General features: G+C 63.1%; 1 protein-coding gene across 4 annotated transcripts; it reads right to left on the reverse strand.

Moving 5' to 3' along the window:
* Positions 1 to 2,154: 2,154 nt before the first annotated feature.
* Positions 2,155 to 7,016, reverse strand: RAB26 (RAB26, member RAS oncogene family). 4 transcript variants are annotated; one of them, XM_054693886.1, is made up of 10 exons: positions 6,477 to 6,546; positions 6,135 to 6,238; positions 5,673 to 5,783; positions 3,731 to 3,772; positions 3,589 to 3,655; positions 3,434 to 3,486; positions 3,075 to 3,140; positions 2,948 to 3,004; positions 2,790 to 2,866; positions 2,155 to 2,713 (listed from the first exon to the last, which is right to left on the reverse strand). In XM_054693886.1, exons 3-10 carry the CDS (start codon positions 5,778 to 5,780, stop codon positions 2,611 to 2,613), a joined length of 573 nt encoding a protein of 190 aa, XP_054549861.1. In that variant the 5' UTR covers positions 5,781 to 5,783; positions 6,135 to 6,238; positions 6,477 to 6,546; the 3' UTR covers positions 2,155 to 2,610. The 4 variants fall into 4 exon arrangements, with proteins under 4 accessions (XP_054549861.1, XP_037363693.1, XP_037363696.1 ...); XM_037507796.2 differs by lacking the exons at positions 6,135 to 6,238; positions 6,477 to 6,546 and adding an exon at positions 6,735 to 7,016; XM_037507799.2 differs by lacking the exon at positions 6,135 to 6,238.
* Positions 7,017 to 14,096: the final 7,080 nt, after the last annotated feature.

Genomic DNA, 14,096 nt, shown 5'->3' on the forward strand with positions numbered 1-14,096 from the left:
GAGACACGATAGGAAAGTAATGGACCACCTGGTCGCTGCTTATCTCCAGTACGGACTCCTTCGGCCCTGCAGGTCTCCCTACAACACTCCGGTCTTCCTGCTGCGGGAGCCGGAGACAAGAAACTACCGTATCGCCCAGGACTTAAAGGTGATCAATCAAATTGTAGAGGACGTAGGCCCAGCAAAGCGAAACTCTCACACTCTTCTCAACCAGCTGCCGCACGGCTTGGGTTGGTTCACGGTCTTAAGTTTAAAAGATGCCTATTATTGCATACCTTTGAGCAAGAAGTCCCAGGAGTTGTTTGCTTTCGAGTGGGGCAGCCCAGAATCCGGTGGGGACAAGCAGTACTGCTGGACGGTTTTGCCACTGGGGTTTAAAAATGCCCCTGCCGTTTTTGATGAAGTTTTTGCTAAAGAGCTGCAGGACCTCCAGTTAGAAGAGGGAGTTCTACTGCAATACACAGGTAACATCTTGATAGCCAGCAAAACCCAGGCATTTTCTCATAGAAATACCGTACGGACCTTAAATTTCTTGGCAGAAAGGGGGTACAAGGTCTGTAAGAAGGCCCAGTTTTCGCAGAGAACAGTGAAATACTTGGGGCTTGAGCTGTCCCAGGGGCAGAGATGGCTGCTGCCCGAGCGGGGCCTGGCCCTCGCTGGTGGGGCTGTACCCACCACCAGGGAGCAGCTGCGGAAGTTCCTGGGAAAGGTGGGCTTCTGCCGGGCCTGGGTTCCCAACTTCGGGCTTACAGTCAAACCCTTGTGTGAGGCACTCAAAGGCGATGGTGAGTCGTTCCATTGGACTGCAGAGTGTTCCCGAGCCTTTGAAGACATCGTGGACTGGCTTTCAAAGGCCCGTGCGCTTGGCCTTCCAGATCTAAGGAAGCCGTTTGACCTCTTCGTCCATGAGCGCCAGGGTGTAGGCCTTGGGGTGCTGACCCAGCGCCTGGGCAGCGCTAGACGCCCCATTGCCTATTGCTCTAAGCAGCTGGATGAGGTGGCGCGGAGATGGCCGGTCTGCCTGCGGGCAGTGGCTGCGACCTATGAACTTCTCCAGCAGGCCAAGAAGTTCACAGAGGCCCAGCCCGTCACAGTGTACACGCCACACCACGTGAAGGCCCTCTTGGAGCAGACAGAGAGGTGCTGGCTCACCTCTGTGAGGCTGAAGAAGTACCAGGATAGCCTGCTGGGCATCGGCGTCAGGCTAAAGACAGTGTCTGCTCTAGACCCTGCCACTTTGCTTCCGCGCGCCGGGGACAAGCCTGCCCACAACTGCGTACAGGTCGTCAGGCAGCACTCCAGCAGGGCTGACCCTGAACCCCAGGTGTCCACAGTGGGCCTTCTGGGGTCCTGGACACCCGTCCTTCACCAAAGCTTCCAGGACTTGAGCCTTCGGTCCTCATACTGAGACACGCTTCCCATCCTGCTGGGCTCTGCCCACCAGCAGCAAGCCCTGACTGACCCAGGTGAGCCCTGCGTGCCTTCACTGAGCTGGCTACTCCGGAAGCGGCCAAGCCAAGAAGACCTAGTAGTTAGCCTTTCACTTGCTCACAGCGGTGCTTTTGTCTGTTATTAGAGAACCCAGCCGCTTTGTTAGGCTCTTTAGAACATGATCACCGGGCTCTGATGTCTGTGCCAAAGTACACCACAGCTACCTCCCGCTGCCCACCAACCCGCCCCTCTATCCCCAGCATCCTCCAGGCCCTCCGGCCACACGACCCGGCCTCTTTAGACCTGAGAGCACAGCAATAAAGCAAGGGCAGTGGGCATACTGAGCCTGTGTCCTCACTTTCATGTGCTGCTTGTGCTGCGAGGACTGGCTTGGCCTGGGCAGTGTGGGACCTGGGTCAAGGCATGGAGGTGGGGTGCACACGGCAGCTTCACGCCTGCTGGACTCTGGGTGGGTCATACTTTTTTTTTTTTTTTGGTGGGGCCCTCTTCAACGGCTGGGAAACAAACCGGCGCTGCAGAGGCTGCGGGCAGCCCCGTAGCCCGGCGCTCAACCGCTGCACCAGGGGAGGCCCTGGGTCATGCCCTTTTAACGGGCCATGGTCATTAGGGCTCCCATGGGGAAGTAGACACCCCCCCATGTCCGCAGTGCTGCGCGGGTTACAGGGCAGCTCCCTCTGGGCTTGGGGCCTGCCCCTCTTGCTCTGGGAGCGGTTTCCAGCCGTGAGGCAGCGTTTCAGAGAACAACTTTATTTACTAGGGCTGGGTGCAAGGGGTCCACTGAAGGCAGCCCTGCCTGGTATCTGAGCCTGCACAGGCCTCTGCTCAGGCCAGGTGGGCAGCCCTCCCTGACGGGCTTCCATGTCACACACCAGCGTCCCTTAGCAGGCGGCTGGTGTCTGGGACACAGCAGAGATGTGTCCAGGCCCTCTGCCCAGCAGAGGTGGGAGGCCCCCCCCCCCACAGGGACAGCAGGGTACACATCGCCAAGTGTCCCTCCTGTGCACGCAGTTGCTTTTCCACGAGGGCAGGAGAGGGGCAGGTAAAGGGGAGCTGTGTGCCTGCTGGCTGCCTGAAGCCCATTTGTTGCAGCCAAGGCCTGCCTGGGAGTGGGGGGAAGTGGCCGCTGGGAGCCTGGGCCTCCCTGCTGGCCACCCAGGCTCAGGGCCGGCAGCAGGAGCCCCCACGGCCCTCCCGCCGGACATAGTCATGCAGCCGGAAGCGGGGCTCGCCGGGCGTCTTCATGGCACGCTGCTTCAGCTCCCTGCGGGCAGGGGTGATGAGCAGGGTGTGCCCCCCAGTGGGGGGCCAGCCGGGTCTGGGGCTTCCTGTTGACTTACTTGGCTATAGCTGTGAAGGCCAAGTCCACGTTGAGGCCGGTTCTGGCGCTGGTCTCCATGAAGGGCAGCCCGTACTCCTGCAAGCAGCGGCTGCCAGCCCCGGGGAGGGCGGCCCAGCCCACAGCGGCGCGCCCTCCCCGCCCACCAGCCCCACTCACCCTGGCCAGCTTCTCCCCGTCTTCCCTCTTCACTGCCCGCTCCTGGGCAGAGTCCACCTGGTGGGTCGGGGGTCTTGGTGAGAGGCCCCGCGCCCCGACCCCCATCCGGAACCTGGGCGGTGCCCACCTTGTTCCCCAGCAGCATGAGCACCACGTCGCGCTGGGCGTGCTCCTGGATCTCCGCCAGCCAGGCCTGCGGGGCGGGCGCGCGGGCTGGGGCTGGGGTGCGCCGCCCGGCCCTCGCCCCCCCCGCCCCGCCCTCCGCGGCTCCGGCGGCGGCGGCAAGGCCCGGAGCCGTGACCCCCAGGCGCCCCATCTGCGTGACGCCCAGGCTGTGGGGCTGCGAGGGCCCCGGCGCCCCCAGCTCACCCCACCTGCCCCCAGGGGCCCAGAGGGGCTGCGCGCCCTCGCTGTCAGTGGGTCCTCAGGCCTCCGGGGCCCTAGGCCCGATGCCGCCTGGCTGGGGGGCCCGGGGCGGCCGCTGACCTGGATGTTGTCGAAGGAGACCTTGCTGGTGACGTCGTAGAGCAGCAGCAGCGCTGGGCAGAGGCGGGGGCGGGGGGAGCGGTGAGGACGCGCGCCCCCCCGCGCCGCGCCCCCCGCCCGCGCGCCCCCCGCCCCGCGCCGCGCCCCCCGCTCACCGTGGGCGTCGCGGTAGTAGGCGTGGGTGACGCTGCGGAAGCGCTCCTGGCCGGCCGTGTCCCAGATCTGCGGGGCAGGCAGGTCCAGCAGGCGGCGCGGCCCGCCCCGGCCCCGGGCCCCGGCCCCGCCCGCCCCGCTCACCTGCAGCTTCACCTTCGCGCCGTCCACGTCCAGAACTTTGTTCTGAAACAGAGTCAGCTCCAACGGGCGCCCCCCGCGCGCCCCGGCCCGGGCGGCAGCTCCACGAGCACGGCCTTTGGAGGGGTCCCCGGCCAGGGTGGGGGAGCGGAGGCCCCAGTGCGCCCTTCCCGTGCGCCCCGCGGGCGCCGCCGCTACTGCGCATGCTCGCCTCGCCTCGGCCGGGCTTAGGGCTTGGCCTTGAACCCCGGCCTCCGGCTCCCGCCTGCTTCGTGGCGACCTGTCCCGGTGACTGCACAGAGGGCGCCAGGCCCCTCTCCCGCACATTCGGCTGTCCTCCGCGGCCAGCTCTGGGTCGGGCTTTTCTTCCCCTGCCCACTGGGGAGGCCTGGCCCTGAGTCCCACCAGCCCCACTGCCACCGGGGCCCCTGGCTGCCGCCCACCCCTGTCGCTCTCCCCCACACCCTGCCCCTCTCCTACCCTCCGTGATACCAGCCTGGAGACGTCCCTGTGCCCACCTGCCAGCCCAGCCGAGCCCTGGGGTACACCCCTCCCGGACTGCCCCAGCCCACCCGCACGCTAGGCCCGCACTGCCCCCGTGCTCAGGGCTCTGTCCCTCAGTTTCCCCACCACAAGTGGGAAAGACCTGGGGCCCGTCCTGTGGCTGCTCCGCTGGCCTCACGAGCAGCTGCTGGGAGGGCATCTGCCCAGGGACCCGGCTCCTCCTAAGCCGCAGCTCCAGGGCGGGTGCAGCAGATAACCAGGGGCCAGAACTCTGCCTGGTGCCCGAGGGTGCTCCCTGTGGGTCAGGACAGGGGAGGGGCCCACCCCACTTCCCATCTGCTGGGTGGGGGTGGCCCAGGGGCGTTGCCTGCCCTCCCCCAGGCTCCCGCTGTCAGGGTGCTTCTCGGTCTCTGGGGAACAAGCGCAGCCATCTGCCGTGCTGGGAGGACACCCCGCCTTCCCCGGCACCCAGAACAGGGGTGTGGGCCAAATGACCTCACCTCCCTCCTCACCTGCCCCTGAGCCCAGAGGGGAGGGGGAGGAGGGACTTGGGGCAGAAACAGGCAAAGGACCAGAACCGGGGGCCTCCCTCTGCACCCCTCTGTGCCTACTTCATTGCAGAGCACTCGAGGGGACCTGGCCCCCCCCAAACAGGATAGGGAATGACTCCCCAGGCTCCAAAGAGCCCCATTTCCTGTCCCCAGAATGGGTCTCCCAGGTGCCTGCCAACTGGGTCTAATTAAAGGGTGAGAAAAATGCAAAATCAGGACTTGCCAGGAACACACCAGCACCTCAGCATGTGGGCTGCAAGGGAGGGCAGAGGTGGCAGGCCCGAGTGTCGGGACCCGTCACCCCCTGCTGACCCCACAGGCTGCTGCAGGTGCCGTGGGTCCTGGGAGCCAAGTGTTTCTGGGCACTCCCCAGCAGAACCCCAGGACACAGCCCTCAGTCTGGCAGGGCCGGGTGGTGGCGTCAGGGGAGTGCAGCCAGGTGGGAGCCTTTGCCCTGAGCCTCTCACCCAAGGGCCAGGACCCTTTCCCGAGCAAGGCCTGACGCCAGGGGACACCCTGGCCCTGGGCACCACCAGTGCCTGCCTCAGGGTGCCTGACCCCTCGAGACAGCGGGACAGGGCGCAGGCCTCTGAGTGGATGTGGGCCACGAGGTTCCTCCCTGCCCCCCGCAGCACCCGCCTCCCTGGGCACAGGGAGCCGGCCAGGGGCCCTGTCTCTGCTGGCATGGGATGTGGCCACCCCCATCTCCTGGACCCCGGAGTGTGGGGGGAGGCAGCTGCTTTGCAGTGTCCCACTAGGCAGCCTGTCCCGGGGGCGGCGGAGAAGCTGCTGCTAGGGTCTGAGGAGCACTAAGTGGGCCGATGGGGACACTTGGGGCCCGGCCTGCTGCTGGCCCGGTCAGGGACTGGGGCACCAGACTCCGCTCTCACCCGGAAGTCGATGCCCACGGTGGAGATGAAGGTCCCCGCCAGGAAAGCCCCATCCTTGAAGCGCACAAGCAGGCAGGTCTTCCCCACGCCCGAATCCCCTACCAGCATGACCTGGGTGGGAGGGACCGAAGCGTTGGGGCCGAGGGGACAAGCCACTGGCCCACCCAGAAGGGTGTGCGGCTTAAACAGAGTCGGCCTGGTCAGGTGGGCAGTGGTGAGAGGCAAGTGGGAGAGGCCCGGAGGTGTTGCTGGGCCTGGGGGAGACGGTGGCTGCAGTCCCTGCTGGCCTTGACCCCACCTTCACCTCTAGAAGGTTCTGCCCTTGTGGCTCGTAGCAATCAATGAGAGGTGGGGCGACTCCTCCCGGCCCCCCTGGCTCTGGACACCATGCTTCATGGAAGGGACACTTGGGGCTCATGGGGAGCAGACCCTGGGGGGATGTTTGGGGAGCTCCAGAGAAACCTGTGGGGGCCTCTGTGCCAGAAAGTCTCTTTTGGTCCCAGCAAGACGGGAGGAACTTGTCAAATGAAGGTCGGCTCTTGACCTGAGAGGGACTTAGGCCAGGTCTGTGGACAGGGGCGGGCAGACAGGCCTCTGTGCCTCCCCCTAGCCCGCCCTCCCCCAGCACCACAGGCTCGCAGGCCCAGAGATAGTCCTGCCGGCCCCACATACTTCACAAGCTTCTGCCTTGGCCTAGACACCCGGTGCCCACCGCCCCGCTGGCCAGCCCCGTCTCCATCCCCCTAGACCGGGCCGAGAGGCAGCACACGGGGTCCAGTGACGGCGGCCTGGGGCGGGGCCCACCTGCCGGTTCTGGCGCCCAGCGAGCGACCCCGCCCCAGGCCGCTGACGGCGGGGGCACCGGCGGCCTCGCCAGCTGTTGGGAGTCCCGCGGCGGGTCCGACAGCTGCGCGCGCGCCCGGAGGCCCCGAGCCGCCGAGGGGGCCGCTCCGCCGGCCGCGCGCCGAGGGTCCCCCGAGCCCGGCGCCCCGACCCCAGAGCCCGCGCCGGCCCGGCGGGACCCCACCTGCTGCGCCCCGCGGGGGGCGGGGGGCCGCTCACCTTGAAGGCGACGTCGTAGAAGTCGCCGCCGCCGCCGAGCGAGGGCCGGCCGGGCCGCGGGGGCCCGTTGGGCGGCGTCGCGGGGCCGGGGCGCGCCGCGCGGGGCCCGTTGGCGGCGGGCAGTGCGGAGGCCGCGGGCGCGCCGGCCCCCTTGCTCCTGGGGCTCTTCTTCCTGGACATGGCGGGCGGGCTCAGGGCGCTCCCGCCGCGGCCGCCGCGCCCCGCGTCGTCCTGCTCCCCGCGCCCGCGGAGCCCGGCCTGGAACCGAACCCGGCCCGCGGCCGCGGCATCCCGGGCGCTGCTGCCGCCGCCCCGCCCCCCCCGCCCCGCCCCGCCCCGCCCCGCCCCGCGGCCGCCGCCACTCAGGCCCGGCCTCCCGCCGCCGCGGCCAATGGGCGCGCAGGGGCGGGGCCATGCAAATGAGCGGGCCGGCGGGGGCGGGGTCAGGCGGCCCAGGGGCGCCGCCCTCCGGCCGGGACAGAGCCTGGGGCGGGCGCGTCCCGGGTCTTGCCGCGCCTCTGCTCGCGGTCACCCAAAGGCCGTCGCGGGACCCCACCTCGGGGCCTGCAATGCCAGGCGCCCCCTGAGGCCCGAGGCCGTGGCCTGAGGGCGGCGCTGGGTGCCCGCTGGGCCCTGACAGCTGGCGGTCGGGCAGCCAGAGCAGGCGCCCAGGCGCTGGGCAGGAGCTCGACCCGCTGCGGCGCCGCTGGCTGCGCTGGAGCCCCGGGAGCCTGGCGGGTGTTTTGGGGGGCAGGAGTCACTGTCAGCACCAGGCCTCTCAGCGACCCCGCCTGCCCGAGAAGCCCCCTCATCCGAGGCTGGGGCTCAGTGCCCCTGAGATCCTCTGGGCGCAGGAGGGGTGGCTTGGCTGACCCCTGACATGTGGCATCTGTGGGCAGTGCCCAGGGCGCAAATAATTACAATGGACAGACGCTCCCAGCCCAGAGGCCCGGGGAAACACAGCCGGAGGGACACTGGGGCCAAGGGCCTCCTGGGAGGGCCTGGCCGGAGAGGCCGTGGAGAGCTGCCTTGGGTCACTGCCATCCTGTCTCCGTCAAAACTGTCCTGAGGTGGGTGCGGCTGTGATCCTCAGTGTTCAGATGGGAAAACTGAGGCCCGGAGCGGGGATGGGAGTTGTCCAAGGTTGCCAGGCTGGGAAGGGGCAGAGGCGGGATTTGCCCTTGGAGCGGGCAGCCGAGGGCGTGGCAGGGGCAGCGGGGGCTGGCTAAAGGCCTGTGCCCCGGGCCCTACAGAGCTGGGCCACGACGGGGGGGGAAAAGGCCTCTTTCTGGTCTTGCTCCTCTGGCCTCATTTCTTCCAGGCTGATGCCCGGAGGCCTGGGTGGGCCTGGGCTGGGGCTGTTCAGTACCTGCCATGGCCCTGATGGCTCCAGGTGTCCCACCCCAAAAGGCCAGCCTCAGGGTGACTGGTTGGGGGTCTCAGCTGGGGACCCCTGGCCCCAGGATACTAGGCAGTTGGCTCCTTCTGTCCTCCTGCCAGGGGCTGCCCAGATCATGCCCGATGTGGGACCGCAGAGGAGTTTAGCTGCCCTGGGGTGGACCCTCCGAGTGGGCAGCCTGGGGTGGGGGAGAGGGGACGCGTGCTTTGGGGTGGCCAGTGACAGAGAAGGAGGCTGGCACCTGCAGAGAGCAGCAGAGAGGAAAGGCTTGTCCCTGCAGCCTCTAAAACTAGGCGTTTATGTCAAAATCCATGTGTCTGGTTTCTCTTGAAAACAGGGAGCTTGTGACACCCCCTTGCCTTCAGCGGCCCTCCAGTCTTTGTTCGTGGTACAGCTTGCTTCCTGCGCGCCATCTGTCGCCCCCTCTGGAACGTGAGCTCTCTGGGCTCCGGAAGCAGCCTGTCCTGGTCACCATGCCCCTGGCAGCTGGCTCCGGGCCTCCACAAACAGTCATTAAATTGGTGAGAGTAACCTTAGCGGCACAGGCCCCGCCTGAGGAGGACTCGGCTTTGCTCACGAGGATTGAGGTGGAAAGTGCCCCACCTTGAAAGCAGCCGGCGGCTGGGGGAGGAGGCGGCCTGTGGGGAGGGGCCTGCAGCCCCAAGCTGGCCTGGAGGGCATGGGCGCAGCAGCCCGAGCGCCTGTCCCGGGCACTGGAGCGGAAGGGGCTAGAGCGGACCAGGGCCGGAGGAGAGGGGAGGCGGGGGCTGGGGACGGGGCAGCTGTGGGCGAGGCGGGGTTCTGTCTGGGCGCTTGGGAGTCGGGAGCAGGTGGTTCCTGAGCGGCACTTGCGAGAACACGGCCATGGCGCAGCGTGAATGGTGTCCTGTAGACAGGGAGGGAGCTTGCGGTGGCAGTGACGGGGTGGTGTAGGGACCGGACCTCCAGGAGACAGGACCTGCAAGCCTGGGCGGGGGCCCTGGGCAGAGCCCGCAGCTGGAATGGCCCTTCCTGCGGGGACTTCTTCCCTACGCCTCCCAGCTCCTGGCCCAGGGCCTCTGGCCGGTGGCGCTGCAGCTGCTGAGCACGGACGCTGGGAAGGCCCTGTGTCTGCATCAGGGCCCTGACCTCGCGATCCGACCACTGTCCCTCCTGTGCCACAGACACTCCGTCTCGGTGCCCAGTGGGGGCGCTGTGAGAAAGGCAGCTGCCCCTCTGGAGAGCAGCCCCTCTGGGGGGAGGTTGGGGGGGGGGTTGCCACCACGAGGACGCCAGGATGGTGGGAGCCCCAGGTTCCATGCGTCTCACCTCTTGTCCACACCGCATGGCCCGGGCTGCAGTAAGGAGTGTCTGAAGGTGTCCCTGACACACCAGCACGTGGTGGCCTGCACAGGGAGGGCAGACAAGGGGTGCTTTGGTAGGAGGGGCCAGGGTGGTCCTGGCCACAGCAGGGGATGCCCAGGCCCTGGGGAATCTCAGGCCCCTGTGGCCACAGCATATCCCTGAGGGAGGGGCTGGAGCTGGGGTGAGCTCTTGTCCGAGTGAGGGGCAGGGAGTGTGCCCCAAGTCTGCAGACACAACAGCCCCCTGGGCCTGATGCCTGGGCTGTCTCTCTGGACTCCCATTTTCCACGCCCTCCAGCTTTACCCCACTTCAATCACCCCCAAGCATTGGCCCTCGAGGCTGGCTCACTCAGGCAGGAAGGAGAGACCTCCTTGACCTTCCAAACTGTGTTGGTTTTCCCACCCTCACTTCTGGCTCCATGGATGTGCACAGACACCCCCAGTGTTCCCCAGGGACCATGCCATCCCCATGCAGCCCTGAGCCCCCTGAGGAAGTGCCCCAGCACCAAGTGAAGGGCTCTGAGCAGCACAGAGCAGCACTGGGCTTCAGGGGTATTTCAGCAAAACTTGTGTCCCTGGGGCATCTCCACAGCAGGCCATCCTGTGGGATCCAGCTGTCTGCCCTCAGGGACGGGGGGCTGGCTGGGGCCAGAGGAGCCGCAGGGGGTGCGGGGCTTGCTGTGTGGCCTGGGTGGGTGCCGTGGCCTCAGTGGCCCTGCTCCCCTCTCTGTGCCGTGAGGGCGGAGGAGCTGGGCTGGAGGTCCCCTCGAGAAGACACCTTATGTTCTGTGGAATCCGCGGGAGAGTTGCCATGGAGACGCAGCATGAGCTGCAGCCTCCAAAAGCGCCTTCCCCAAAGGCGAGAAGAACCAACACCCCCAAAAGCACATCTGAGGTGCCTGCACCCCACCACCCCGGAGGCCCCACCAGAGTGTCCTGGTCTCTGTGGCACAGGCAGCTGGCGGGACTGGCTGGGGGATGGAACAGGAGACAGCGGGCCCCAAGGCAGGCAGGACCATCCCCATGGGGTGCCGAGGTGCCTGGGCCGGCCCCTGGCCAGCCCGGGTTCTGGGCACAAGAGCTGGATTTGAAGGGATGCTCCGCCTCCCGGGCTTAGCGCCGCCCCCCTCCCCGGAGCCCCAAGGGGTGGCCAAACACATGTGCCTGCAGAGTGGGGTCCCATCACCTCAGAACCTGTGCGGGCAAGTGGGGGCGATGCTGGGGCCTTGGGGCCGTCCAGGGGCCTGGGCAGGGGCAGAAGGGGTACAGTGTAACCATGACAACCAGGAAAGCTTGGGTGGGCCCCGGGAGTGGGCCTGGGTCTCTTGGACAGCCCCCTTCTTTTTTCATTTTTTTTTTTAAAGATTTATTTATTTATTTATGCAAGCACTGCGTGCAGTCAGAAGCGCGGGAGGGTGAGAGGATTCACCAGAGTCAGAGCAGGGAGCAGAACAGGCAGACTGACGAAATACACTGCTGAGGGGAGCAGCGGGCGGCAGGAGAGGGCTGCGCGCCATGTGGGACCCTCGCCGGCTGCCAGGGATCGGACCGGCACCACAGAGGCTGCGGGCAGCTTTACAACCCAGCGCTCAACCGCTGCGCCACCAGGGGAGGCCCTTTTTTCATTTTTTTAGTGATTTATTTGTGCATGCAAGAACTGGGGTGAGGGCTAGAGGTACGGAGGTGAGAGGATTCACCAGAGACAGAGTGGGGAGCAGAACAGGCAGACGGACTGAAACACACTGCTGAGGGGAGCAGCAGAGAGACTGGAGAGGTCTGCTGCACCATGTGGGTCAGCTCCCTCGCTGGGGATCGAACTCCTGCTGCAGTGGCTGCCGGTATCTTGATAGCGCTGTGTCTTCAACCCCTGCGCCACCAGGGAGGCTCTCCCTTCTTTTTCTTGACTGTTAACATAATGGCTGAGGTTCATGGCTAGGGCAACAGCACGGAAGGGCAAGGCGGGCATGGAAGCTCTCCCCACCTGACGCTGGCTTGGAATGTCCTGCCGCTGCCGTCACAAGCCCTGCGAACAACCTCACTGAGAGCTGAGTGGATTTTTCCAGGATTGGGAGGCAGGAGCCAGAGGTGAGGCCTGGGGTCAGGGTGCCCAGGCCAGCTTCTTCTGGAGGCTGCTGGTGGCCCCCAGCTCTCCCTGGCCTGTGGCCACATCACTCAGTTTTGCTTCCGGAGTCACCTGACCTCCTCTTCTGTGTTTGAACCTCCCTCTGCTCCTCGGAGGACCCAATTGGACATTAGGGCCCCCCGGGTCTTTAATAATCATACCTCAAGGGCTTTCTTGCCATGCCAGGCAACAGTCATGGCGGGGGGGGGCTGTGGACATCTTTGGACCCATTATTCACACAGCACAGTTCAGTTTTGCTATTTCGGGATTTTGTTTGAAACAGGGATTCTAAAAGATCTAGTTAAAAATCACTGGGCCATGGATTCCTTCTTTCTATGTAATCTTTCCAGTCTGTCTGGACATCTAAACTACAAGATGGATGGGCGTCCCTGGTTGCTCAGGGGTTAGTCTCAGCACTATGAAGCTGTCCACAGCCACTGTGGCCCGAGTTCGATCCCGGCCAGGAGCTACCCACAGGGCGCAGCAGACCTCTCCTGTCTCCCCGCTGCTCCCCTCAGCAGTGTGTCTCAGGGGATCTGCCTGATCTGCTCCCCGCTCTGTCTCTGGTGAGTCCTCTCTCCCAGGCACCTCTGGCCGGCACCCCAGCTCCTATATGCATAAATAAATAAAAATAAATCTTTAAAAAACAAACTGTGAGTTGTGACCCTGTTCTTTAAGAATATAAATAAAATCCTAATTAGCTCATCCTTGCACATTTGGCAGGGCGAGCCCGCAAAAGGTCTGGACTCGGCCGCTCCCGGCCTGGCTTTGACGTGCTTCCGGTTTCTTCCTTTTTTTTTTTTTCCCCAATATTTAAAAAGCAGGTTTATTAGGAAAAGGGTTAGAAAAGTAAAGTACACTTGTATGGTCACAAGCTGGCAGGAAGAGCTCAGTTTCTTCCTTTTTTACTGATTTATTTGCAGTGAAACACGCTATCACTGAGTGGTGCCTCCTATTATTGACTTATTTGGATTTTTTATTTCTTCTTGAGTCTTTTTTTTTAAGATTTATTTTTATTTATCTATGCATACAAGAGCTGGGGTGCAGGCCAGAGGTGCAGGGGTGAGAGGATCCACCAGAGACAGAGTAGGGAGCAGAACAGGCAGATGGACCGAAGTACATTGCTGAGGGGAGCAGCGGGGAGACAGGAGAGGCCTGCTGCGCCCTGTGGGTCAGCTCCCTGGCCAGGGATCAAACTTGTGCTGCAGTGACTGCGGATAGTTTCTTTGGTTGCATCTTAACCCCCTGTGCCACTAGAGAGGCCCTGTGCTTAACTTTCTAACTTTTCTCCCTTTCCCCCCCAGAATAATGACTTGAAGGCTTAGTTTATATACTAATTTGGTTTTTCATGCTTAATTACATCCCACAGATTTGATAGCCTGTATCCTTGTTACTATTCATTTGTATATAATTCACTTTTAATTTTCTTAGGCCCAAGAGTTATTTTAAAAAGAGTATTCTATTTTCATAGGGTTAGATTTTTGAAGATCAACTGTATTGAAACATAGTTATTGTATGATAACATTCAGCACTTTCCCCTGATATTACAATTATGTGTACACAGATTAGGCATCTATTCTAATCAAATTAGTTTTGGAATTGCTATCATTATTTTTTCCTCACTTTCCCTCCCCCCCTTATCACTATTTTTAATTGAGGTAACATCGGTTCACACATTCACTATTTTAACCATATCTGGTGATGAATTTTGACATGACAGAAAACATTTATCACTTCAAAAATCTATCACATCCCTTTGTGGTAATTTCGTTCCCCTACTTCTAGCCCTTGTCTGCCACTAACCAGCTTTCTGTCACTCTACGTGGCTAGATTTGTAAGGTGAAGCTTATTTTTTAAAAAAGATTTATTTATTTATGCATACAAACACTGGGGTATAGGCCAGAAATGCGGGGGGTGAGAGGATTCCCTAGAGACAGAGTAGGGAACAGAACAGGCAGACTGAAATACACTGCTGGGGAGACAGCAGGGACACAGGAGAGGTCTGCTGCGCCCTGTGGGTCACCTCCCTGTCTGGGGATCGAACTCAGGCAGTCAAGGTGGTAGTGCTGAGAGCTAACCCTTAGGCCACCCAGGAGGCCCTTGATGAGTTTTGACCTATGCCTAAGCCCATGAAACCAGCTCTGCCTTGATACCTGAAGACGGCCATCACCCCAGTGTTTGCCTCTCATTCCCAGCAATCCAGGATGTCCACCCTTCACCTGAGATCATCTGCTGATGACTCTTAAGACTCCTGTTGAGCCAGGGGCCCACTGGGTTAGGAGGGGTTTGGAGAAGCCCCACCTGTGGGCTTGACTATTTTTTTAAAGATTTATTTGTTTATGCATACAAGAGCTGGGGTACAGGCCAGAGGTGCAGGGGGTGAGAAGATACACCAGAGACAGAGTAGGGGACAGAACAGGTGGACAGACTGAAACAGGTGTGGGTTTACAGGCCTGTGAAAGGAAACCCCAGGGCCTCTAGGGGGCAGTGTTGCCTAA

Source organism: Talpa occidentalis, unplaced genomic scaffold (assembly GCF_014898055.3).
Source record: "Talpa occidentalis isolate TD23 unplaced genomic scaffold, MPIMG_talOcc4v2.1 talOcc4.12, whole genome shotgun sequence".
Taxonomy (NCBI): domain Eukaryota; kingdom Metazoa; phylum Chordata; class Mammalia; order Eulipotyphla; family Talpidae; genus Talpa; species Talpa occidentalis.